This window comes from Camelina sativa, chromosome 13 (genome assembly GCF_030686135.1).
Source record: "Camelina sativa cultivar CO46 ecotype springtype chromosome 13, ASM3068613v1".
Taxonomy (NCBI): domain Eukaryota; kingdom Viridiplantae; phylum Streptophyta; class Magnoliopsida; order Brassicales; family Brassicaceae; genus Camelina; species Camelina sativa.
The window spans coordinates 22,865,302-22,890,441 of record NC_141892.1 but is presented as its reverse complement, the minus strand read 5'-3'; the positions used below and the strand labels follow the sequence as shown (position 1 = coordinate 22,890,441).

Sequence of the window (25,140 nt, the reverse complement as noted above, 5' to 3'; positions counted from 1 at the left end):
ACCGTTAATCAAAGTTTAACCGGAATTGAACCAAGCTTATCTGAACAAAATCATACCATAAATCAGAACCAAAGTTGAAATTTTGATTTAATTCAGCTATTTAGAAGTTTTATCTACAAAAAAAAAAAAAAAAAAACTCAATATTAACTTGAAATTTGATTAGGAGGACACAAACAAAACTTGTAGTAATTAGTACAAAATTATCCGGCGGCTAAACCTCGCCGGAAAGATTCAACCTTTATTAGTTAAAACAGTGGAATACAATGAAAGCTACGAACTTGTTGCCGCCATAACAATAAACAAAGACACCTTCCCGATCAAGAATACCTCGTCGGAAAATATTCAACTTTATTTGTTTTAAACTGCAAAAAATAATCTAACAAAGAAACTTACATTTACTCAGAAGGATCATTCAATTCTTCAACTCTACCAAGTGAAATCACAAAAAAAATTGTACCTTTTAAGTAGTTACTACTACGCTGCAGCAACTCCTGATTGATTCTATTGGAACCACTCAGCCGGCCACCATGTTGGTCTGATTGCCTCGACCTTCACGTCCTCTGAGTCCTTTACTGTTAATTCAGCTGATGGTTTAAAGGCTTCTTCTACCCTCATTACACCCATTCCCCGGCTACCCAAAGCTGTTGATACCGTTCCCATTTTCTTGCCGGTTCCTGACTCAACTACTTGAGCTCCAGCTGCTATTTTCTGGTTTAACTCTGCAGTTTTATACGGAGATTTGGTTAAAGACCGGAACTTGGTTTCTTGATCATAGGATACAAGAAAAACTTCAGTTTTTACCTTTTCCATTGCTATCGATGAATCGTAAAGGGATTAAGCGTTTGCGGATGACACCACGGTGATGAGTACGAGCTATAAGCTCTTGACCAACATAGCAGCCTTTGTCAAAACTTATCGCATTAAGACCAACAAAATTGTATTCAAGCGGTATTGCTTCGCCTGTAAAAGCCACAAAAACACATATTATAAATACACAGAGATGAAGACAGATCAATGAGTTAATAAAAAAAGATAAGAAACAGATCATACCTTTGGGGATTTCAGCTGATCCTTCAGCCACTCCATGCTCTAATCTCCACAAAAGGTAATTGCTTTCATCAGTTTCTTTATCTGCCTCAACTAAAGGTGCTGTAAAACAAACAAAGTGTTAGTGAACATAGTGGAAGAAGCTTAAGAAATAAAAAAGCTTCTATTTGATTAAGAAAACTCACGAGTTGCATCAGAAGGAAAGATGCTTCTGTAACCAAGACACACCAACCTCGGATCCTTATACCATTGCCATCCATACTTATTACCACTAGCTGTAGACTCACCAGCACGATCAACACCACCTCCCCAACCAACAGATGAAGATCCAGTAAGACCCCTACCGTAACGCTGCCAACATGAAAATTCCTCTGCGACGTTTTCAATATCCACTTTGGACCTCAACCTATACCTATGAACATTCAGAAACACACAAATCAGAACTAATCCAATCCAATCTTAAGAATTATATTATAATCATCCACAAGTCCATTGACATTGCTAAATTGGGAACACACAAATCAGAACCAACATTAACAAGAAAGATATCATCTCTCCTAAAAATATCAGCTTTTTACTCATTCAATAAACCCTAAATTCCAAGGACATTGCTAAGATTGGGATCCAAAAAGACCTAATTTTTCAAATTTCTCCATTAAAAACAAAAAAAAAAAGCTTACTTTTTGAGTGTTACAAGCAATTCATCAAGGACATCAACATCAACATCAGCAAAAACCTCAACGGACCCATCACGACCCGAATCAGACCCGGGTCCAGAACCAGTTCGATCAAGCTTCTCCTCGGGTCTCGAAGGGCTATACAAGAAAAAATCGTACAGGAACCTTCCTTGAGGAGTTAAAAGCGCAGCGTACATCGGCGGAGTCGTAACGGAAGCCATGTTCGGCGTAGGAACCGCCGAGCTTTTCTCGCCGGACGAATCACCGAACCGCCGTACATCGTTGGTTAACAAACCCTGAAGAAACTTAACCGTATCCGGTCCGCTAAACCGGACAACGGAACGAGATTTAAGCCGAGATGCCATCGGACCGGCATCTTCTAGATCGCTGTGTAGATTCCGGCGATAAATCGCGGTGGATTTCGAGATTTCGCGGCGGAAAATGAATCGGAACATCATCTTTTGTGAAACGGCTCCGTTAGTTTTGTTCTTGGTGTCTCTGTGGTTAGTTCTGTTAAACCATTGTCGTAGAAGGAAGCTTTGGAACAAAGCCACGTGATCGAACACGTGTCTGTGGAAACGGTCTTTGGTTTCTGACACGTGTAATAAAAATAGCGGAGTTGTGCGGTTGTCTAGGAAAGTAAAAATGGATAATAATACATGGGCTTTCAAAACCTGGCCTATTTTGGATAATATAAAGCCCACGTAACTAACCCAAAATCCAGTTTTGCTGCGGTTGTCTTGTGTTGTGTGAGGCAATGGATACGTGAAAATTCGGAAAAACACACGTTTTCGTAATTTACTTCAATAAGAGACCAACTTCATTACAATTGTATAACAGATGTAATATTATTATTTGGAATATACTAGAAGATTTCGTATTTTGGTTATTAATTTCTTTGCCAATTCTACAACATTTTATGTCCAAATCCATTTATATAAATGTTTTTTTTTTCCATTTTAGTCGTTTTAACATTGTTTTAAAAACTATATGTCGCTGCTTATGAAAAACCTTGTTTTGAATCTCATCAGTCCACTTCTCAACCTGTATGTAGGCATGACCAAAATTAAACCGTAATCGTATTTCGGACCATAACCGGATCGTTTTTAACTGTAACCGTATAAAACGGTTAAAAACCGTAAAATCATATTGGCTAAGGTTACAAAAATTATTAACTGTAACCACTAATTAACCATAACCGTATGAAAACAGTTGGTTAACCACATAATTAAACCGTCAAATTATAACCGTAATCGTTTTATAAATATAATAAACTTTACCAATAACTACTCATGTATAATTAATATGTTATAGAAACATTACGTATAAGACATATTTATCGCTCAAATTTAAAAATATTAGTATTAAATATTTAAATTTTTTACTAAATCTAATTATTTAAAACATTTTGGAAGAAAACCGTATTAATTTAATGTAGTTTTAGAAAATATAGCGTTTTCTTAATATAACAGTTTCTATTTTAAGAAAATAAATGAGATATATTTCATTCATTTTTAAAAAAACTAAAACAGATAAACGAATGAAAATAAGTTACCAAAAAAATGACAAAGTCGAAGTGAGTGGCTTCATGCTTGTGGATGAAAATATCACGGATTATGTAGATCGTGTTTGTGTAAATGTGTTTGACTCTCTTTGTAAAACTGTGACACTATTTAAATTATTTTGTTAAATTAATTATGCTAAAATAAATAAATTTAAAAGTATTATATACTAGTTTCGGTAAATAATTGACCGAATGATAGGGAAGTGTTAGTAACTTGTTAGACTGTTAGTGTTAGGTTGTTAGCGTGAGCTGTGGAAAAGTAGCCGTTCCATTCCTTTAGTAACAAAAGTCTGGATAAATAAATATATTTCAAAACGAAGAGTCATATACTACTTCTCTTTTATTCCATTATCCAACGTGAACGTGTTCATTTTTTCACAGTCTTGAGCTCTTTTGTTATTTGATAATGTCTTCCGACTCATTTCATTTCGACAGTCAAAGAGAAGATGTCCACAACTCAGTACCAACCATCAATACTCAAGAGAGTGCAACTCAAGAAGAAGCTAGCAGAAATTCGGAAAAGCAACGTTTGAATGGTTCCGATACTTTTAAGGTACACTTTCCAAAACAAAAATTTGATGGGGAAATGAAAGCTTGTTGTAATTATTGCAACAAAAGGTTTTCTTGGAGGTCGGGTTCAGGATATGGATCATATAGGTATCATTTGCAACATATTCCTCCTGAAAAAATTGGTGTAGAAAATAACTCTCATAATGCTTCTTCTAGTCTTTCATCTTTTCATTATTCAGATAAAAAAAAAAATCGACAAGAATTAGCAAAGATGATTGCGGTTGATCAACTTTCATTTAGCTTTGGTGAAAAATTGGGTTTTAATAATTATTGCATAAATGTTTTAAATCCTCAAGCTAAGCAAGTTCCTCGAACTACTCTTACTCGTACTCTAAATCACTTTATCGAAAAACAAAAATAGATTTAGAAAAATTGTTTTCTAATATTCATAATAAAGTTTTGGTATGTTGTGATATTTGGAGTGATCATTGGCAGATACATTCTTATATGGGCATTACTTGTCATTGGATTGATAATGACTGGATTATTCAAAAGAGAATTATTGCTTTTAGGGTTTTTGATGAAAGACATACAACTGATAATATATTTAAATTGATAAAAATAATTTTAGAAGAATATAGTTTAACGAAGAAAATATTTTCTATTTCATTTGATAATGCATCTGCTAATACTGCCTCTGTTTCTGAATTAGTAAATAATTGTAGTCCTATTTTAGGTGGAAATTTTTTATGTTCGATGTATTTGTCATGTTTTAAATTTATGCGTTGAAGATTGATTATTAGTTTCTCAAAATAATCTTGTTTTACTGATTAAAAAAGCTTTAAATTATTTATGGGCGCATCCAAAGTTAATGAAACGATGGTTTGAGTTTTGTAAAATGCATAATGTATCTCCTAAAAGGTTTTCTCGAGATGTTCCAAATCGTTGGAATTCAACATATGATATGCTTGCTGGTTCTATTGGTTACAAAGATTTATTGTGTAGTTTTATTCAAGAAAAGTGTAGCTCTTTAAATTTGTGGCCAACTCATTGGGATGAATGCAGTGCTCTTCTGAAATTATTAAAATGTTTTAATGATGCAACATATGTATATATATTTTCTGGTGTTTATTATCCGACTAGTCAATTACTTGTGTAAGAATGCGTTAATATTGCTGATGTGATGCATGAACATGAAAATAATATTGTGTTGTCATCATGCATTGCAACTATGAGAGATAAGTGAATAAAATACTATGAAGAAATTCCACCTCTTAATTTACTTGCATTGATTTTTGATCCTAGAACTAAAGTAGATAGTTTATCTGATTATCTCACCATATATTATAATTTATTGCATTTGTCTGACAATGTTAGTGTTTCGAGCATTATTTCAAATACAAAAAAAGACATAGAAAATCTGTATGATGAATATTATAGAGTTTATAAGAATATGACACCAGATGTTGCTGAATCATCTCAACAAAATGATACGTCATCAACTTCTAAGCTGAGTCTTGCAGAAAGGATGGGACGAGAAAAAAGGCAATGACCATCACAAGGTAACAATTCTCAACTTGAAAAATATCTTTTCACTAATTTTGAATTTAGTGATGAAGATGCAGGTAATGACTTTCAAGTCGTTCAATGGTGGAAGTGTCATCAATCTCTCTTTCCAATTATAGCCATGATCGCAAGAGATGTTTTTTCTTCACCAGTTTCTACAACGTCTGTCGAACGTGCTTTTAGCATGGGAGGTCAAATTTTTGATGAAACTCTTTCAAGAATGACTCCAGATTCTCTTGAAGCTCAAACGTGTCTTGATGATTGGACTAGAGCCGTATATAGACAACATGAATACATGCGAGACAATGAAGAAGAGTTAGAAGACTTTGATAGTGATGTATCTTCAATCCGATTAGAAGATAATGACTAATATTTTTTATTTATTCATTATTGTAATCAGCATAATAATTATGCTTGCATGTATGTTTTTACGTATTCGTTTTTTTTACGTACTCATGTTCTTTACAGAAATACAATAATACATAGTTATTTCATTCCAAATTTCCAATTGTGACTTAAATAGTTTAATGTGTCAATACACTCCACTAGCTAGGACCACTGCGGCACTACCCTTAAATAACAGCTATTTTCTGTTAATCAACTCATTCTTAGTTTATAAACTTAGTATATGTAATGGTTTCTTACCAGAATAAATTTTCTAATTTCTATAGTCTAAAATATCATTTTTTGGTGATTCTTTTGGACTTTCTACTATTGTTTGGAGTCATTAACAATGAAAAAATGACATTAATTATAATCATTGCACTACAAATATTTTATATGTCTAGAAAATTAACAAAACTCATTGTAATGACCAAATGCTGTTTTCATTGTGACAAGAAAAAAAACTTATATTTTGTTTGACTATATGACTATTAATGTGAATGTTAATTTATATATAGTAAAAAAAAATTTAAAAATTACGGTTTCTAATTTATTTGATCACATTAATATATATATATAGTAATTTTTTTAAAAAAATTACGGTTTCCAATTTATTAGAGATATATATTAATAATCACAATACAAATATTAAATTTTAACCATATCATAATAATTAGAAACCGTAACCGTATATAACCATAACCGTTTAACCGCAAACCGTATTTAACCGTAACCATTTTAACCGTATATAAAATTTCTAACCGTAACCGTATATAATATGTCTAACCGTAATCAATGTTTAATCAACCGTAACCGTAACCGTATGTATATTTTGCACTTTCTTGTTTCTCAAGAAACCTTTAGTTTTCTTGTCTTTCATAATTAAGTCTGCGGCTCATCACATCAGGCAGCTCGTGACTAATCCAAGCAAACAAACTATCGGGCCAGGCTCAATCTTAATAAGTTATAAGCATTGTCCTTTGAGAGCGTGTCCCTCAAGTAGCTGGACGGTAAAAACACGAAAGTCGAAACAGAGATATATAGAGTTGAAGAAGAACTATATATATATATATTGTTGACGAGATCGATGTTATACAATAAAGCTAGAGAGTAGGCAACAACATATTTTCAATCGTATCAAATCAGATCCCTTGCAATGAAGAAACCAAGTCTCTAGACTCTGTGTTAATATAGAGAGGTGCCAAAAACAATATTCAATTGTTTTTAGTGACCAGATCTAGCAGACCCTGAAGTTTTAAGAAACCTGTTTAGGCCACAAAGCAGAGACAATAAGATTTAAAATATCTTCAAGATTCCTCATACCTCTATTACTATGAATTCCAAGAAACATGACTACATGAGCTTCCATTAACCTGAACAGCTCCTTTACTAACTCTGTTATGCAAAAGTTTCTCAAAACAAAAGAGTGAAACATTTGATTTACAGTAAACAAGACTGGAGCTTTTTCTCAAACATAAAGATCGAGCTCAAGTTTTTCAAAGTGTGTTCTGCCCAAGTCCTAGAGTTGTTTGAGTTTCTTATGACATGCAACCACATAAGGAAGCAATGCATCGGCCACGATCTTGCGCCTCCGGCCTCCCTCAGCAAGGTATTGTAAGTCGCTGTAGCATCTCTATAAATAACCCACAGACAAATATTCCAAAACCAACGGCAGCATCTCTGTAACAATACTCTCTCTTGTTTCTTTAATTTTTGTTTTTTCATTCTCCAAGATAAGTACGATATTTTTGTTAAACACTTTTTTTGAAATTCTTTTTAATTAAAAAAAATATGGATAATTATTATATAAAAAAGAAAGTCTATAAGCAAAACAATTAATAGCAGTATATATAGTTTCCAATACTCAACTTTTGATACGACATAGTTTTCCGCAGCTCTTAAAAACTCTCTCTCTTTCTCATCCTTCTTCAATTCAATCTGTTCCTTTTTCCTTGCAATTCAAGCATCCATAGTTTAGATTTGTTATCTTTAATGTCGAACATACTATATGAGAACTCTCACAACTTGCGAAAAGAAGTATCAGCTTGTGATGATGAAACTGAATCCCCTATCATCAACGAAGAAGAAGAAGACTTAGACGAAGACGAAGAGTTCGCGAAGACGAGTATTATGATTCTTTTGGTCGATGCAGATTCTAATTCTCTACTCCTTACGAAGACTCTCATGGCACATTACTCCTATCAAGGTACGTATCTAATTTAGATTTAACTAGGGTTTCTTTTTATGTTTCTTTGACTACGGGTCAGGGTTAGAGTTAGGGTTTTCAATCCAAGATAAAATAATACTAATCATAACAAAGAATACATATATAGAAAATCTGAATCTTAAGTGAAATTATTTCAAACTTAGACTAGGTTATTTTTTTATCGATCAAAACAAATATCATACTTAAACATTGTAATTATGAGAAAAAGAAAAAACAAGACGCCATAAATTGATACTATGTTTTCCACTAAGAAGAGTTTGGGATACCAATGCCACAAATCCGCTCAAGCTAAAAATATGTCCAAGTGAATCAGGTCACAAAAAGGTCTTTTATCTTAATTTCATGCGTACATTAATTTTTTATTCATGATAGGTTTGTAAAATTCCTCCTTAAGTTGCGGTAAATTAATTGGTGAAAATAAAAGATTGCGGTAGATTTTAACATTTATCCACTTTTATGAATAAAAGAAAAAAAATTAACAATATAGCTGTCATTATGTTTAATTTCGTGTTGCAGTAACGATATATGAGACCGGAGAAGAAGCCATGGCTTTCTTGATGAAGAGTAAGCATGAGATCGATCTCGTAATTTGGAATTTCGATATGCCTGATATCAGTGGACTGGACGCTCTCAATACCATTGGTATAGAGATGTATTTACCCGTAGTAAGTAAGTATATACAACTATACCAATACTTTTTCTCGATATTATAACGTACTAATTGGAAAATCATTTCTAATTTTTCTATATGTGAATTATTTGTATCAAGTCATGTCTCATGAACAGAATAAGGAAATGGTGATGAAATCGATCAAGAACGGCGCGTGTGACTTTCTTGTGAAGCCGATGAGCAAAGAGGTCGTTGCAGTTCTATGGCAACATGTTTTTCGCAAGAGGATGATGTCAACATATGGTTTAGATCAACCGGGTGAATTAGATACGGTTGAGTCAGATTCCGACGAATTCGACAATTTAAAGCAAGACGATCTCTATCATAACAACGGAGAAGGCTCAAGAAACACTTCCGATCAAAAAGAAGTCAAATCTACGTCCAAGAAACCGCGGATGTCGTGGACTGCTGAACTTCACCAGAAGTTTGAAGCAGCTGTCGAAAAAATCAGCAGAGTTGGGAGTAAGTAATCACACTACATAATCTTTGCATATTCATAAAAAAATCTTATTGATTAATAAAGATATAGTCTTACCTTTTGCATTTGGCAGCGCCTTATCCGAAAGATATTCTCAAATGCATGCAAGAAGAAATGAATGTCCAGGGGCTCACTAGAAACAACGTAGCCAGTCAGCTTCAGGTAATTAATATATATATATATATATATATATATATATATATACATATATCAGAATCATCTTTGTTAATTAATTCCACTTATCTTGTCTATTTTTTTGAGAAAATTGGAGTTTTAGTACATTTTTAAAATTTAATTGGAGAATTAGTACATTTACTATTTAAAATTGGCAAAACACACACTTTCACTATTTACTATTATTTGAATTATTTTTTAATCCTCTACTAATCATTTTATTGACAAATGTGCCATTGAAATTAAATATATATATTTTTTTCCTTTTTATTAAATCACCCTTTGAATCTAATAACTAAAATACTATTCAATATATATATATATATATATTTAATTTTTTTACTGATACAAAAAATCTATTTTTTTCTTTATAATTTGATATGCATTTTGTGTAATGATTATATTTGATAATGTTAAATATTTTTTATAAATTTTGTATTAGTACACCTTATTAAATGTACATGTGTCTCTAAACATTATAATGTGTACATGTATCAGTACAGAAGTCTATTATCAAGTTTACAAATAAATAATAATACACAAGTTTAACCCGTACAGTTCATTTAGTGTACTTATATATATATATATATATATGTTAATATACATGTTTTTATCCATACAGCTGATATATAATATATTCAATATGAATGAAATAAAAATATTTATATTTGTGTAATAAATGTGTATACTAAATATGCTGTACAAATATCTTTTATGCAGCTACCCTTTTTGTAATTTTACACTACTACACTATACCCCACTTTCTTATCTATCTCATATCTCTTCTATTACACAAGTAGTAAAACTCATCTATTTCTCCAATTATAAATAGTAAATGTACTACAATTCCAATTAAGTTTTAAAAATGAACTATTTTGCCAATAAACCCTTTTTTTCTGGTTTCTTCGGAGACAAGAAACCATGCATTAGATAGGCTGATAATTTACAACTATTGTGATTGCAGAAGTATCGTGAAAGTTACAACAAAAAGACATGCAGTCCTCAAGAGACATGCCAAGAAGATTTTAACTGGCGTAACGCTGGGCAAGATCCCCCTCTCACAGCTTCTAATCCGCTCCTAAGCTCAAACGTCAATCTCCAAACTACACCACCGTTTTGTATGACCGATCAAGCTGCGCCTAGATCGTCACATTTCATGAACGATCAAGCCACGGTGAACGCCCCATATTCATCAAGCGGTTACCCGCCGATGAACAACTTTATCATGGCAAACCATGTGACTTACATTCCGCAACCACCACAATTCCATCATTCTCTAAATTTACCCTCCATGCTACCTAAGCAAGAACTTGGACACGTATCGTCAGCCATAGATAATTCAGAGCTCATCTATAACCCAAATTTACCTTTCGGTTACGGCGAGTATTTCCCACATGCAGGATTCAACAACAACAACACCAACTCTTGATGTCGTTGATAATTAAAATATAGAGAGAATCTAATCCAAAAAAAAGCAATAAAAAAAGTCGATAATCTAATCGGCAAATTCCACCCGCCGACAGTTTGGCCTCACGCCGCCGTTCGAGAATTTCTCTTCTTTCTTTCCCCTCTTCCTTCCTAAAATGCCCGACCAAAGCTCAGATCCGCCAGATCCGCCTCCAGTTGCAGATCTCGTGACCTCGAAGCAGCAGATCCCAATACCTCTCCAACTAGCAAGCGACCCGGTTTTAGTTACAGTCCCCGCTATGGACAACAAGGAAATCAATCAAGCTATGGAAGCCTCCAAGAAGGACCCTCAATCTACTAAATCGGCGGACTCACCTCCAACAATTGATGACACTCAACTCCCGTGGGCTGAGCGAGTTAACTCAAATCTTCGTAACCTCAGCAAAGCTGCTCAACCTAAATACTCTGAAGATGGCACACCACGGGTACGTGCTCTGGCTTCTGTCATTCTTAAAGCTTCTAAAACTTGGAAGGACCACATAGTGGCTCACTTCCACTGAACTCCACCACCGACCGGGAAAATCTTCGTCGATCTAAATCCCATATGGGGAAAAGGCGGCAGAATCAGCATCCGAAACTTACCAAATGGCCTCGTCCTTCACCGTCACACCATGGTCCCCAACCACTACTCTTACTCCGCTCAAGCTCATCTCCCTCCCCATATGGGTGATCCTCAAAGACGTCCCCCCACAGCTATACTCTCTACCAGGACTCAGCACAATTGCATCTGGAATCGGTGAGCCGCTGCACACGGAAAAGCACCAGCTCCAACCACTAAGCAGAGACACAAGAATCAAGGTGGAGATCCTCCTCAAGAAAGTTCTGCCACAATCTGTTCTAGTCGAAGATATTGGGCCTTTTGGGCCTTCGTCTACATATGTAAAATCCATTTTGTTCATTATGTTAATACCTAGGTGTGAGACAGATTCGTCTGCCGCTTCTTCTTTGTATAAAGGACTTTGTCCTCTGTTTAATAAAAACCAGAAACCTTTTCTACGAACTTCAAAGGTTTTGTCATGGTATCAGAGCCAATAATCTAGATACAACGATTAATTGGTTAACAATCTATCAAATTCCGCTTCTATTCTATATCAAATCTCTGTTTCTTTTTCTTCTCTTCTTTTTGACCTCATCTTCCTCAAACATCTTTCGTTGAAGCTTTCTTAATGTCAGAAGACAATTCAACCAAAATCGACGGAGGCTCTGTCGCCTCTAAGAAATCTGTTGCTCGTGTTGAACACGTTCGACGAACAATATCACCTTATGATCTTACTTCTGGTGATAATCCTGGTACTCTAATTTCACAACCTCTACTACGTGGGCCAAATTACGACGAGCGGTCTGCAAATGTTCGGTTGGCTCTTCAAGCTCGAAAGAAATTCGGGTTTGTTGATGGTTCTATTCCATGTCCTGATGAAGATTCAGAAGACTATGAAGATTGGTGTGCTAATAACGCACTTGTCATCTCTTGGATAAAGCTCACTATTGCGGAATCACTCCGATCCTCACTTTCGCATAGTGATAACTCGCATGATCTTTGGTTACACATTCAAAAACGTTTTTCGGTGAAAAATGGACAAAGGGTGCAACGACTTAAATTAGAACTTGCAAACTGTCGTCAAAAAGGACTTGCGATTGAGGCATACTATGGTCAATTGACAAAGCTATGGAGTAGCTTGTCTGATTATCGAAGAGCTAAAACTGCAACTGAAATTCAGCAAGAACGTGAGGAAGATAAATTGCATCAATTTCTCATGGGATTGGATGAATCTGTGTATGGAGCTGTGAAATCAAATTTACTCTCTCGTGATCCACTTCCTACACTGGATGAAGCATATAACATACTTACTCAAGATGAAGAATCTAAATTGGCTTCACGGACTAATGATGAACGCATCGAAGGATTGAGTTTTGTTGTTCAAGCATCATCACTACATCGAGGTGCTTCGGATAACAAAGGTAACAATTTGATTGTGTGTTCACATTGTGGGAAATTGGGTCACTTGGCTGGGAATTGTTTTCGACGTATTGGTTATCCACCTTGGTTTGGTGAGAAAAATCGAAATAAGTTTGGCTCACCTTACAACCGTGGACCGTCTGAACAACATGGAACTGGACGCGATATACTCGCTACTCCTAGCAATGGCGTCAAACCCCGTCCACCTGACTCTGCTCGTGTGAACCATGTGTCTTCTAGCAATGGCGTCAAACCCCGTCCACCTCACTGATTCTGATCGAGTGGGAATAAGTGGTTTAAGTGACACTGAATGGACAGCTCTGAAGAAAATGCTTAATGATCGAAAGCAGACTTCTCGTGATCGTCTTTCAGGTACGTATTTTCTTGAATCTTGGATCATTGACACAGGAGCTTCTAATCATATGACGGGAAGCATTGATTTTTTACACGACATTTCTGACATGGCACCAATCCTAATCAAGCTTCCAGATGGTCGCTATACAACTTCACATAAAAAGGGAAAAGTGAAATTGGGTTCAGTGCTTAGTCTTAGTGATGTCTACTTTGTTGATGAGCTACAGTGTCATCTTATTTCTGTGTCACAATTAACCAGAGACAGTGGTTGTATCTTCCAGATTACTGATAGACTTTGTGTTATTCAGGACCGCATCACGAAAATGCTGATTGGTAGTGGTGAACAAAAGAATGGACTCTATTTCTTTAGAGGAGTGGAAGTAGCTGCAGCAATGCAAGGAACCAGTTCATTACCTATGGAGCTTTGGCATTGTAGGTTGGGTCATCCCTCTTCTAAGGCACTAGAGTTGTTGCAGTTTTCTGATTCTAGTACTAGTGATTTTGATTCCAAGACATGTGATATTTGTATCCGTGCCAAACAAACAAGAGATTCTTTTCCTTTAAGCAATAATAAGACAAGTTCAGTTTTTGAGATGATTCATTGTGATATTTGGGGGCCATATAGAACTACAGCTATTTGCGGATCTCGTTATTTTTTGACAATTGTTGACGATTTTTCTAGAGCTGTTTGGATCTATCTACTCTCGTCTAAACAAGCTGCTCCACAACATCTTAAAGATTTTATTGCTCTCATTGAACGACAGTTTTCTTGTCAAGTTAAAACAATTCGAAGTGACAATGGATCCGAATTCATTTGTTTAGCTAAGTTCTTCTCGGAAAAAGGGATTGTTCATGAGACTTCATGTGTTGGTACTCCTCAACAAAATGGCCGCGTAGAGCGTAAGCATCGTCACATTCTCAATGTTGCGCGCGCTCTTCGTTTTCAAGCTCATCTTCCAACTGAATTTTGGGGTTATTGTGCACTAGCAGCAGCTTATTTAATCAATCGAACGCCTACCAAACTTCTCCAGGGAAAAACTCCGTTTGAGTTGGTGTATAACCGATCACCTCCATTGAATCATCTCCGTGTTTTTGGTTGTCTTTGCTATGTTCACAATCAGAAAACTGGTGGTGATAAGTTTGTCTCTCGCAATAATCCATCTATTTTTTTGGGTTATCCTTTTGCTAAGAAAGGTTGGAGAGTCTATAACATTGAAACAGGTGTTGTCTCTGTTTCACGAGATGTCATTTTTTGTGAAATGATGTTCCCATTTTCTGCAACACAACACACGTCTTCCTCTTATTCATCTCCATCTGTTCAGCCCCGTTTGGTAGATGGAGAGCATGATTTCTTTGATCTGGAATTACCTACGTCATCAACATCACGTCTCGACGTTGCAGATTCAACACCACAAAATGACTCTGTTTCGCCTTTGCCACTTGACAGTCCTTGTTCTGTCCCTGTTCTCACTCCGACATCTACTCCAAACTTATATTCTTCAAAGTTGTTATCCACTTCGTCTCCTCCTGCTCCGAAAAACTTGATGTTACACTATGATTCTCCGAGTCCATCATCCTCTCCGCAAAATTTGGCTTCTTCTTCTGAAACGTCATCACCACTTCTTGCACCAGCTCCTCCACAAAAACTTGGTGTTGGTTGTCGACTGAAACGACCACCTGTTAAGCTTGCAGATTACGTTACAACAATTCTTCATCAGCCTTTTCCATCTGTTACTCCATATCCATTGGATAATTATCTCTCCAGCTCTCAATTTTCTCAAGCTCATCAAGCGTATATCTTGGCAATTACTTCAGCAGTGGAGCCTAAGTATTTCAAAGATGCTGTTGAAATTGATGTATGGTGTGATTCTATGACTGATGAAATTGTTTCTCTAGAGGATCTTGGCACTTGGACTGTTGAAGATCTTCCTCCTGGAAAGAAAGCTCTAGGTTGTAAGTGGGTATATCGCATTAAGTTTAAATCTGATGGTACGATTGAGAGGTATAAATCTCGGTTAGTGGTTCTTGGAAATAACCAAATCGAAGGAGAAGATTACAGTGAAACTTTTGCTCCTATTGCCAAGATGATTACAGTGCGGGCTTTCCTTAAACAAGCAGCTTCTAAGAACTGGGAAGTGCAACAAATGGATGTACACAACGCATTTCTTCATGGAGATTTAGATGAGGAGGTTTATATGCAGTTTCCTCCTGGTTTTCGTTCTAAGGATCAAGATAAAAACAAGGTTTGTCGCTTACGCAAATCTCTTTATGGTCTTAAGCAAGCTTCTCGATGTTGGTTTGAGAAATTTGCGACGGCTTTGACGGAATACGGTTTTGAACAGAACTATTCCGACTATTCCTTGTTTACGCTTGAGAGAGATGATCACCGTCTCCACGTACTAGTCTATGTTGATGATTTGATAAATCTCAGGCAGCTCTCTTGATCTTATTGATAGTTTCAAGGGGTACTTAAATGCATGTTTTCACATGAAAGACTTAGGTGCTCTAAAATATTTTTTGGGGATTGAAGTTGCTCGTGGTCCAGCTGGAATCTATTTGTGTCAAAGAAAATATGCATTGGATATACTTTCAGAAACAGGTCTCTTGGGCGCCAAACCAGCTGCATTTCCATTGGAACAAAATCATAAGTTGGCATTGGCTAAAGGTGCACCCCTCCCAGATCCTTCTCCTTATCGTCGCTTGGTTGGCCGACTTATCTATCTGGGTAACACTCGCCCAGAACTCTCATATGCCATTCACATTCTTTCTCAATTCATGGCTGCTCCTAAACCTGCACATTGGGAAGCTGCTCTCCGTGTCGTTTGTTATTTGAAAAAGGATCCTGGCCAAGGCATTCTTCTCAGTTCTGACTCGGATTTGTCTCTTTCAGCATGGTGTGATTCCGATCATGGTAGTTGTCCTTTGACATCTCGATCTCTTACTGGATATTTTGTTCAACTTGGTGGCTCTCCGTTGTCTTGGCGAACACGGAAGCAAGATGTGGTATCTCCTTCTTCGGCTGAGGCTGAATATCGAGCAATGGCCGAAACTGTTAGTGAACTACTCTGGTTGCGCGAGCTTCTTCCTACTCTTGGCATTGAATGTTCAGCTTCTATTACACTTCGTTCAGATAGTCTCTCTGCTATACAACTTGCGGCCAACCCGGTTTTTCACGCCAGAACAAAGCATGTTCGACGAGACATTCATTTCATTCGTGATGAAATCATACGAGGTACGATTGTCACTAAACATGTCCATACTACAACACAATTGGCTGACATTTTAACTAAAGCATTGGGTGAGAAAGAGTTTCAAACTTTTCTTGACAAGCTGGGTGTGATTAACATCCACACTCCACCTTGAGGGGGGATATTGGGCCTTTTGGGCCTTCGTCTACATATGTAAAATCCATTTTGTTCATTATGTTAATACCTAGGTGTGAGACAGATTCGTCCGCCGCTTCTTCTTTGTATAAAGGACTTTGTCCTCTGTTTAATAAAAACCAGAAACCTTTTCTACGAACTTCAAAGGTTTTGTCAGAAGACGATGATGGAAACGAGATTAGAATTTGGGTCGAATACCCTAGGCTTCCACCCAAATGCGACTATTTCAAAGAATACGGGCACCTCTATCATCGATGTCCATCTGCACCGGACATCACCACGGAAGCAGCATAGCTACCAAGGGCACGAGCACAACTACCAACTCAGACACAACCCCCAGTACTTGTCTCGGATTCCCTTAACGCAGTCTCTAACATCACACAAGTACCAACTACAGTTTGGCAGCCCAAAAAGCATTTATTAGCAGGGATCCCAATTCCAGCCCCAACAACACTACCACAGGAAGATGAAACAGAAACAACCACAGGAGGGACTGATAGAAACACCACCCAATTATCCGGCTCAGGAACACCTCCAACATCAACTCACAAGTACCTAGACTCTCCACCAACTGACAACTCAAATGACTGGCATGTTGTCAAGAGACGGAACACACCACAAAAATATATGCTTTCTGGTGAGTATACACAGGGACAACAACAAGAGCAGGTTTCCACAAAGAACATACCAGCGGGAAAGGCTATTAAGTTGGGTGCACCAAATCCTGAAGACCTAAAGTTCACTGTGACGAAGGCAAGTGAACACCAGAAGCAAAGCGGTTACACTAGCGCCATCAAGGTATTAACCAAAAAAGCCAACGTCTCCGATCTAGTAAAGAAGCAAACTTAGAAGAAGAACAAACAGGTCACGAATGGGCGATCTCCAACCAAGGGGCGCCCTCATCATCATGCTTGAAAGCTATGCTTTCAACATTTTTTTGTCCACGAATGATGATGTCAAAAAACAACAACTCTTGATCCTTTCCCACCCCCATGATTCAACAACAATTTCGATAATCAGATTGGTCGAAACTGAATTCTCATGTCTAAGGTGATCGGTCATTGCATTTTCATTAATTTTATATTTGGTCTCATAGGTAGAGGATCTTTTATTATATTCCACAAAAGCGAATAGCAATACCTCGTTGCGATTTGCGTTTGGATCATAAGCAGTACTTGTTTTTCTTTTTTTTACTTTGGTCGAACATATATGTTAGTAGTGAATGATTTATATATATTATTAATTTGATGATTGGGCAATCTCAATAGCAACATTACTAAGCAAAATAGTTTTTTATACTGTCAACGCAAACACCATGAGCAAAAGTAAAGTATACACTGATACACGTATTAGTTTGCGTTTGACATACGTTTGCTTTTATAATTAGCATATATATAAGTTTTGTTTGAAGTGATTAAGATTGTGCAAACCAACGACTCATATTCATAATTTTTTTTTGTCAACTATTCCGCTACATCTCGCCGACCCATTAACCAAATTTCTAAGAGTCTGTCCGATGTGCGGTTTTAAAGTTTTGTAAATAAAATTAAATTCAATAAAAATATATTAAAATTTATTGTACGTTATTTATAATATTTTTTTTGCAATAATACACTGATTTATATATCAATATACAGATCTTTTATGTATGTTATCATTAAAATTATATTTTTTACACCTAAGTATACTGTATATTACAAATATATTACCACTACCTAGAAAATGTCTATATGAACAAATTAAGTCAACTATTATATGTCTATATTAACATTTTTCATTTGATTCTTCTTTTTCTCTTTTGTATACTTAACATTCCGATTTTGAAATTAAAATATCAGAGCCGCTAGAAATACAAGTGACTGTAGATAGTATAGAAGCCATTGACGAACCTTTGAGAAGAATTGACAATGGAGAAGATAATTCTCATCTAAAAATCCATTTTTATTTCAAAATTTAAGGTCATACCCTTTGAATAAGTCATAAGTATACAATACACAGTTACTTTTATATGAAACGCGCGTGAGAGTCGCATGGCGACAGAAAGAACATGGCTAATATCAATGAACACCGTACGTACCATGTTGTACGACTAGATATCCTACGCTGAAAAATTCTTCACCACAAGTTCTCTTACAATAACTAATTCATAAATTACGGAACCAACGTCCCTATTTCCTAGAATAGTCCAACATCCAATAAATTTTACCTTAAAATTTGTAATGTTGATTTTTTTTTGGGTTAATTGCACTCACACCCACTTTGGGTTCAATTTATTGCACCCACACCTATTTTACAAACTTGGTATACTTTGTTAAGTTTTTAGCTTAGGTGTCATTGTTAGTTGGACAATTTTGCCCCTCTCCTCTTTTTCTCCTCATTTTCTCTATTTTTCTCTTTTTTTGTTATTAACACTTTAAATAGTTATCATAAAACAAATTATATATACAATATGTTATGATTATATATTTTCTACATTTTAAGATACATATTGCTATATTTTTGACAAAGAATATATCCACAATATTGTATCCACAAATAGTTATCCATGTGGACAAATATCGTATCCACAAATTGCACTATAACCCCATATGTTTCGATATGGATATGTTGTCATAGTCACCTGAATTGATGTGTATTACTTCTATTCTGTATGAAGAAACACAAGTAACTATCTATTAACAATACTGCAATTGACTATCCACTTATCATTGAACAAATGTTCAACGACAAATGGATACGATATTTGTCCACATGGATAACTATTTGTGGATACAATATTTGTGGATACATTATTTGTCAAACTTATCCAAATGGATAGCTCAGATCGAATTTCATATAATCTAAAGTGATAAGAAAAAAGATCTAAAGATTTCACCTTCTCTAGATTTCCACCATTATTGGAATGGTTTTTAAAAACTTTAGAAAAGGAATGTGAGAGAGAAAGAGAGAGAAACATAAATAAGCTTTTCTCTTTCAATGGATGAGCAAAAGCAAAACAATGAAGAAGAAGATGTATTGTTTGGTTGAATAATTGAGAGAGAGAGAGAGAGAGAGAGAGAGATATAGAAAGAGAGAGAAAAAATAGAAGGGGTTATAAGGAGTGAGGGGTAATATGTAATTAAACTTGAGAAAAGTATATGAGTAGTAGAAAGTGGGTGTGAATGTTAATACTTTTAGAGAAAGTGGGTGTGGGTGCAAAATTCCCTTTTCTTTTTATTAGTTCAACCATACTTTTCTAAACTATCTATTTTTAGTTCATATGTGTTTTTGTTTCAATTCAACTAATTATTTACGCCCACACATAAAATAATTAACCGCAGGAAATCATTATAAATACTACACTTTGATGTCATTAGATTCATGCATCTTACTCTCCAAAATTTCTCCAAAAATATCCTAGATAAAAAAGAAGAAAATGAGTCGTCTTATGATTTGTATGTTTGTTATTGCAATGTGTTTTGAGTTAAATGAATCATCATGGTTCAAATGTCTGAACAACAAACTTCTAATTGAGAACGATCTTGGTCCCGGTTTGGTTCTCCAGTACCATTGTCATTCCAGAGATGACAATCTAGCTGTCACAAATTTACAATTCAAAGAGATGAAAAGAATAGTATTCGGGGAGAAGTTAGGCAGAAGGACAAGATGGACTTGTAGTTTGAAATATGGATTGTACATGCGATATAGTCAAAGAATTTATAGCATACAGAGCGAGTAACATTGATGGATGTGATAAATGGCGTCATTGGATTGCCAAACGTGATGGAATTTACCTTATAAAAGATAAAAAGCTGCCAGCAGTGTTCAAACATGCATGGATTAAAAAATAAATAATGTTTATGGTGCATAACAATGGTACTTTCTATTGTAAAACACATGTGTGATTATCCCATCACAAACATATGGCATTACACTTGTCCATGTAGTATTACACAATCTTTGAAGTGTTAACATATGTCATTTACACCTTTCTACTTGTCAATACCAAAACTAATGAGTAGGTGACTCATGTTTTGTTTACTTCACTATAAATAAGAAGAAGTGTTAGTGTCTTGATGGTATACGTAGGAGAGTAAGAGAAACAAACATAATAAACTTCATTATTCACATTCCTCTCTTGTCTTCTATTCCACTTTGTTTCTCTTGTCTCATACACTAATATATAGTAGTTACATAACACGTTATCAGCACGAACGACTCCATATAATTAATCGATTTGTTACAAGTTTGAGCATAAGCGATTTGTGATCCATCATCAATTTGAGGTAAGATTTAAGTTTTGTTAAAGTTGTTTGAATTTAATTATTTTACATGCATATTACTATATGTATTATATATAGAGTAAAAGACTATATATACTTCTTGCTTATAATGGTAGGCTCTGCCTCCTTGATAATTTAGATCTACATTCTTGATCATATGTTAAGATCTATATATTATAAATCATATGGAAGGCGATGCCTCCTAAAATGATTGTTTTAATTTATAAATATATTATATAGCTTAATTTTTTTTAGATTATATTTATTGCTAAAACAAGATTTTACAAAAGTGTTTCATAAAAATTTATTTTTAACAAATTGTTTTATTATTTATATAGTATCATGTCAAACTTGGCAAAGCTCGAATTCCCCGCCCTTGATGTCTCTGGGAAAAATTATATGACATGGGCATTAGATGCAAAATTCTATCTGAAAGGGAATGGTTTCTCAAAACCCTCGATCCGTCAGAAACGAGGTTAGAAGAGGAAAAAGCAAGAATCATGATGTTCTTGTGTCACCATCTCCACAATAGTTTAAAAAATGAATACATCACGAGAGAAAATCCCGCAGATCTCTGGATCGCTCTCAAGGATAGGTTTAATCACCAAAAGTATGTGATCTTACCAAAAGCCAAACATGAATGGCTAAACCTGCGGTTTCAGGATTACAAAAGTGTAAGTGAGTACAATTCTGCTTTGTTCGGAATTAATTCAAGGATGGCTCTCTGCGGAGAAGAAGTTATCGACTATGATATGATCGAGAAAACATTTCAAACTTTCCATCCTTCAAATGTACTCATGCAGCAACAATATCGAGAAACAGGGTATACTCGATATTCTGAATTGATGCAAGTTCTGCATGTTGCTGAACAAAATAATGAGCTCATGATGATAAATCATCAAACTCGTCCAACTGGATCAGCTCCGTTTTCAGAAGTGAATGTTGCTACATCCAGTTATAATAATTGGCAAGGACAAGGACTCGGACGCGGACGCGGTCGAAGCCGTAGTCACGGTCGTGGAGGTGGTCGTGGAAGAGGAAAAGGAAGGGGTCTCTCTCCTAATGACTTCAATGCAAGAAAAACCAACAAACATCTTCAAATCAATAATGTTGGTCGCGTTTTAAAGAAAAAAGTGAAAGTACTTGCTACAGATGCGACATGAAAGGACATTGGTATCAGACCTGTCGTATTCCAAAACATTTGGCCGATCTGTACCAAACATCCCAAAAGGCAAAAGAAAGGGATGTTGAGACCAACCTCATCTCTGATGAAACTGGACCTTCTTTCCATGGCCTAAACGATGAACACCATCTTGATATAGTAGATTTTCTCGTTGATAATGAAAACACAAAATCATGCGAATAAGACCGATATTCCATGATATGCTTTGTCATTGTTTGATATGGACTTTATGTTTATAAAATGTCTTTTTGAATAGTAGTTTTATTGTAATATATATAAGTTTTTTTTGTAAGACTTTATGTTATTTTATTAATGTTTATTTTATTAATATTTTTTATCAGAAAATGTCAAATTTTGAGATTGAGGATGGAGATATGTGTCTAGTACACAATGCTACAACGCACTCAGTAATTAAAGAGAAAAATTATTTCTCCTCTCTCAAAATAGAAGACTCCGCTAGAAGCGTGAACACTATATGTGGCAATGCAAAGATTATTATAGGCTGTGGAAAAGCCAATTTTTCAAAGCCAAAGGGAACAAAATTTTAAATTGATGCATTATATTGCCCTCAGTCTCATAGAAACTTGATTAGTTTCAGAGATATCCGAAGAAATGAATATCATATAGAGACTCTTAATAAGAATGGCATTGAATATCTTTGCATAACATCTGAGGAGAAACATATATTGGAAGACTTGCCAATGTTATCCTCTGGATTATATTGCACAAAAATAAATACTTTTGCATCTTATGTTACAATTAACTCTAAGTTTAAAAATCAAATCACTGTAATTGTATAATTCCTAAACTCCCTCTTTACTGTTTTAATTTCTATTGCATATTATTCCCTTATCACTGTAATTGTTTAAGGTTTAGGATTTATTCATGAGTAAAGGTGTATGTTTTTATCATTGTTTATCTTATACTAGATAAGGGCCCGCACGATGTGCGGATTTAAAAATTGTTGAAGAAAATAAATCCTAAATCTTAAAAAAAAATTTGAAAATATATAAAGAAATTTTATTTCCTAAAGTAAATTTATAGACAATTTAAGTTAGAGATTATATGTGTTTACCTTCATACATTTATTTATATTTATATATTTTTAATTTATTATAATAATTATTACAATAATCTAAAGCTAATTTATATCCCACTAAAACTTTTGCCAAATACTCATCATTACAAATATTATATTGTCAAATTTCAGAAACGTTTCACAACTTATTTACAAAATATTTTACATGCAACAAATTCATCAAAGCAACATTTAATAAGTAACCACCTATAATTTTACTCTATGTTTAACCATTAAAAATATGTTTTTACACCCAAAATTATTTTATTGTTAAAGTATGCTCTTTATTACCACCAATAAAATGTCTTCTAAACAAATTAAACAAAATTTATGTTGATTTACTTTCATTTTGGCATAATTATAGTTCTTATAATTACTAAAATTGTTTTGTGACATAATTTCTTTAACCATGAATTTTTTTTACTCCAAAGATATTTTGGATGAACAACTGGTAAAAATTATCTACTCGATTACAATGATTTTATGATTAACCCAATAAAAGTTGAGAAATTGAAAAAAAGTTAATATAATATAATAAAAATAAAAGTTTGAAAATTATAATCAGTATGGTATATATAATTATTAGATGATTCAGTTATACAAAATATAAACTTTATATACAATCCAAAACATGATATATGTCATAATCACGTTAAGGATCAACGATTTATATAATAAGATTGGTTAACCAGATCAGATCATGTACCTTAAACTAATGGGTCAATTCATATCATTTACTTGTTCGACGATGATAATTCATATCTTTGTTAGATGAAGATATACATAAATCTTCTTAGGATATATTTAGATCTCCTCAATGTATATCTATTGTATATTTAGATATATCCAACCAATGTAGTATATATACATAAGTCATGAATATAATGCTCCTCACGGAGTTTTACCTTTCTACATGGTATCAGACGCTTTCTAGCCACCAAGCTAAAGCAAATCAATCCTCTCCGCTCTTGTTTCTCTTTCTCAAAATTTCTCTTTTCTTTTCGTTTTATTTTCCCTTCATCATCATGACAAACGTTCCCTCTCCTAATGACAAACCTTTTTCCATCTCTCAAATCAAGGCGTATATTCCTATTACGCTTGATATGACAAAACTCAACTACCAAACCTGAAGAGAACTCTTTGAAACCCACTGCACCTGTTTTGGTGTTATTGGCCACCTCACTGGCACCACTGTTTCAACTCCAGATACTGCACAAACATGGCAGGAACATGACGGACTGGTTAAGATGTAGATCTACGGAACCATATGTGAATCAATCCTCGATACTGTCCTTACCACCAAGGTGACTGCTCGGGATCTGTGAAGGTCTTTTCCGAGACAACAAGGAGGCCCATTCCCTTGAGCTTGAACATGAGCTTCGTACCATGGTGATCGGTGACCTCACCGTTCACGAATACTGTCAGAAGCTGAAGTCAATTGCGGACCTCCTTGCTAACCTTGACTCTCCGGTTACTGATTAAGTTCTCGTCCTCCATCTCCTCAATGGTCTCTCTGGCAAGTTTGATAACATTATTAATGTTATCAAACACAAATCTCCTTTCCCTGGATTCCTCGAGGCCCGATCAATGTTGACCATGGAGGAAAAACGGCTTTCCAAACAGTCTTCTTCAACACCTCTCTCGACCGCCTCTGCTCCTTCTCTGCTTTATGCGGCCTCCGATCAACCTCACCAATCTCGCTCTTCCAACAACATCACCAGCGGTTTCACCAACAACAACCACCACGACGACTACAACAACCACAACAACCACGGCGGCTACAACTCCAACAACCACGGCAGCTACAACTCCAACAACCACGGCGGCTACAACAACAACAACCACTGCGGCAACAAGTACAACAACTGTGGCCGTGGTCGCAGTCGCGGTAGATTTGGCACCACCTAGCCTCCGTCGTACTTCTCTGCACCGTGGCAGATCGGGCACTCTCCTCATCCTATTTCCCCTCACCCTCTCCGATGGCATACCCTAATCAGATGACCTTAATGGGTTCCAATCACCAGTTTCCGGCCCATAACAATCGATTTGGCCAACCAAGTCTTCTTTGACCCCCTCCTACATCGCCACACATGAAGCTCATATGATTCACGACCAGCCACACTCGTCCGACGTTCCTACCGGCAAACATCACTCATGCG

General features: G+C 35.5%; 3 protein-coding genes and 1 pseudogene across 4 annotated transcripts; 3 read left to right on the top strand and 1 right to left on the bottom strand.

The window, feature by feature from the left end:
• Positions 1–189: 189 nt before the first annotated feature.
• LOC104737228 (putative transferase At4g12130, mitochondrial) lies at positions 190–2,335 on the bottom strand. Of its 2 annotated transcripts, none has more exons than XM_010457356.3 (6): positions 1,728–2,335; positions 1,233–1,459; positions 1,051–1,149; positions 802–960; positions 458–719; positions 190–376 (listed from the first exon to the last, which is right to left on the bottom strand). In XM_010457356.3, exons 1-5 carry the CDS (start codon positions 2,180–2,182, stop codon positions 502–504), a joined length of 1,158 nt encoding a protein of 385 aa, XP_010455658.2. In that variant the 5' UTR covers positions 2,183–2,335; the 3' UTR covers positions 190–376; positions 458–501. The 2 variants fall into 2 exon arrangements, with proteins under 2 accessions (XP_010455658.2, XP_010455659.2); XM_010457357.3 differs by having other exon boundaries at positions 190–362; positions 1,728–2,260.
• A 5,402-nt stretch (positions 2,336–7,737) lies between these two features.
• On the top strand, positions 7,738–10,726 carry LOC104738401 (putative two-component response regulator ARR20). The gene is made up of 5 exons (XM_010458582.3): positions 7,738–7,954; positions 8,492–8,644; positions 8,745–9,107; positions 9,197–9,285; positions 10,262–10,726. The coding sequence occupies exons 1-5, from the start codon at positions 7,741–7,743 to the stop codon at positions 10,724–10,726; spliced, it is 1,284 nt and encodes a 427-aa protein (XP_010456884.3). The 5' UTR covers positions 7,738–7,740.
• A 9,147-nt stretch (positions 10,727–19,873) lies between these two features.
• LOC109128389 (S-protein homolog 14 pseudogene) lies at positions 19,874–20,288 on the top strand (annotated as a pseudogene).
• An 836-nt stretch (positions 20,289–21,124) lies between these two features.
• Positions 21,125–22,086, top strand: LOC147929875 (uncharacterized). Its single transcript, XM_087480765.1, has 2 exons — positions 21,125–21,770; positions 21,887–22,086. The coding sequence occupies exons 1-2, from the start codon at positions 21,125–21,127 to the stop codon at positions 22,084–22,086; spliced, it is 846 nt and encodes a 281-aa protein (XP_087336891.1).
• The last annotated feature ends 3,054 nt before the right edge of the window (positions 22,087–25,140 follow it).

Bases quoted from the DNA above. Each gene is read 5' to 3' on its own strand.
- LOC104737228 (XM_010457356.3), bottom strand. From the start codon at position 2,182: ATGATGTTCCGATTCATTTTCCGCCGCGAAATCTCGAAATCCACCGCG. The intron at 1,460-1,727 runs GTAAGCTTTTTT...GAATGTTCATAG, and splicing joins TTGCTTGTAACACTCAAAAA to GTATAGGTTGAGGTCCAAAG. The intron at 720-801 runs GTAAAAACTGAA...ATAAAACTGCAG, and splicing joins CATCGATAGCAATGGAAAAG to AGTTAAACCAGAAAATAGCA.
- LOC104738401 (XM_010458582.3), top strand. From the start codon at position 7,741: ATGTCGAACATACTATATGAGAACTCTCACAACTTGCGAAAAGAAGTA. The intron at 9,108-9,196 runs GTAAGTAATCAC...TGCATTTGGCAG, and splicing joins AAAAATCAGCAGAGTTGGGA to CGCCTTATCCGAAAGATATT. The intron at 9,286-10,261 runs GTAATTAATATA...TTGTGATTGCAG, and splicing joins ACGTAGCCAGTCAGCTTCAG to AAGTATCGTGAAAGTTACAA.
- LOC147929875 (XM_087480765.1), top strand. From the start codon at position 21,125: ATGGGCATTAGATGCAAAATTCTATCTGAAAGGGAATGGTTTCTCAAA. The intron at 21,771-21,886 runs GTCTCTCTCCTA...GCGACATGAAAG, and splicing joins TGGAAGAGGAAAAGGAAGGG to GACATTGGTATCAGACCTGT.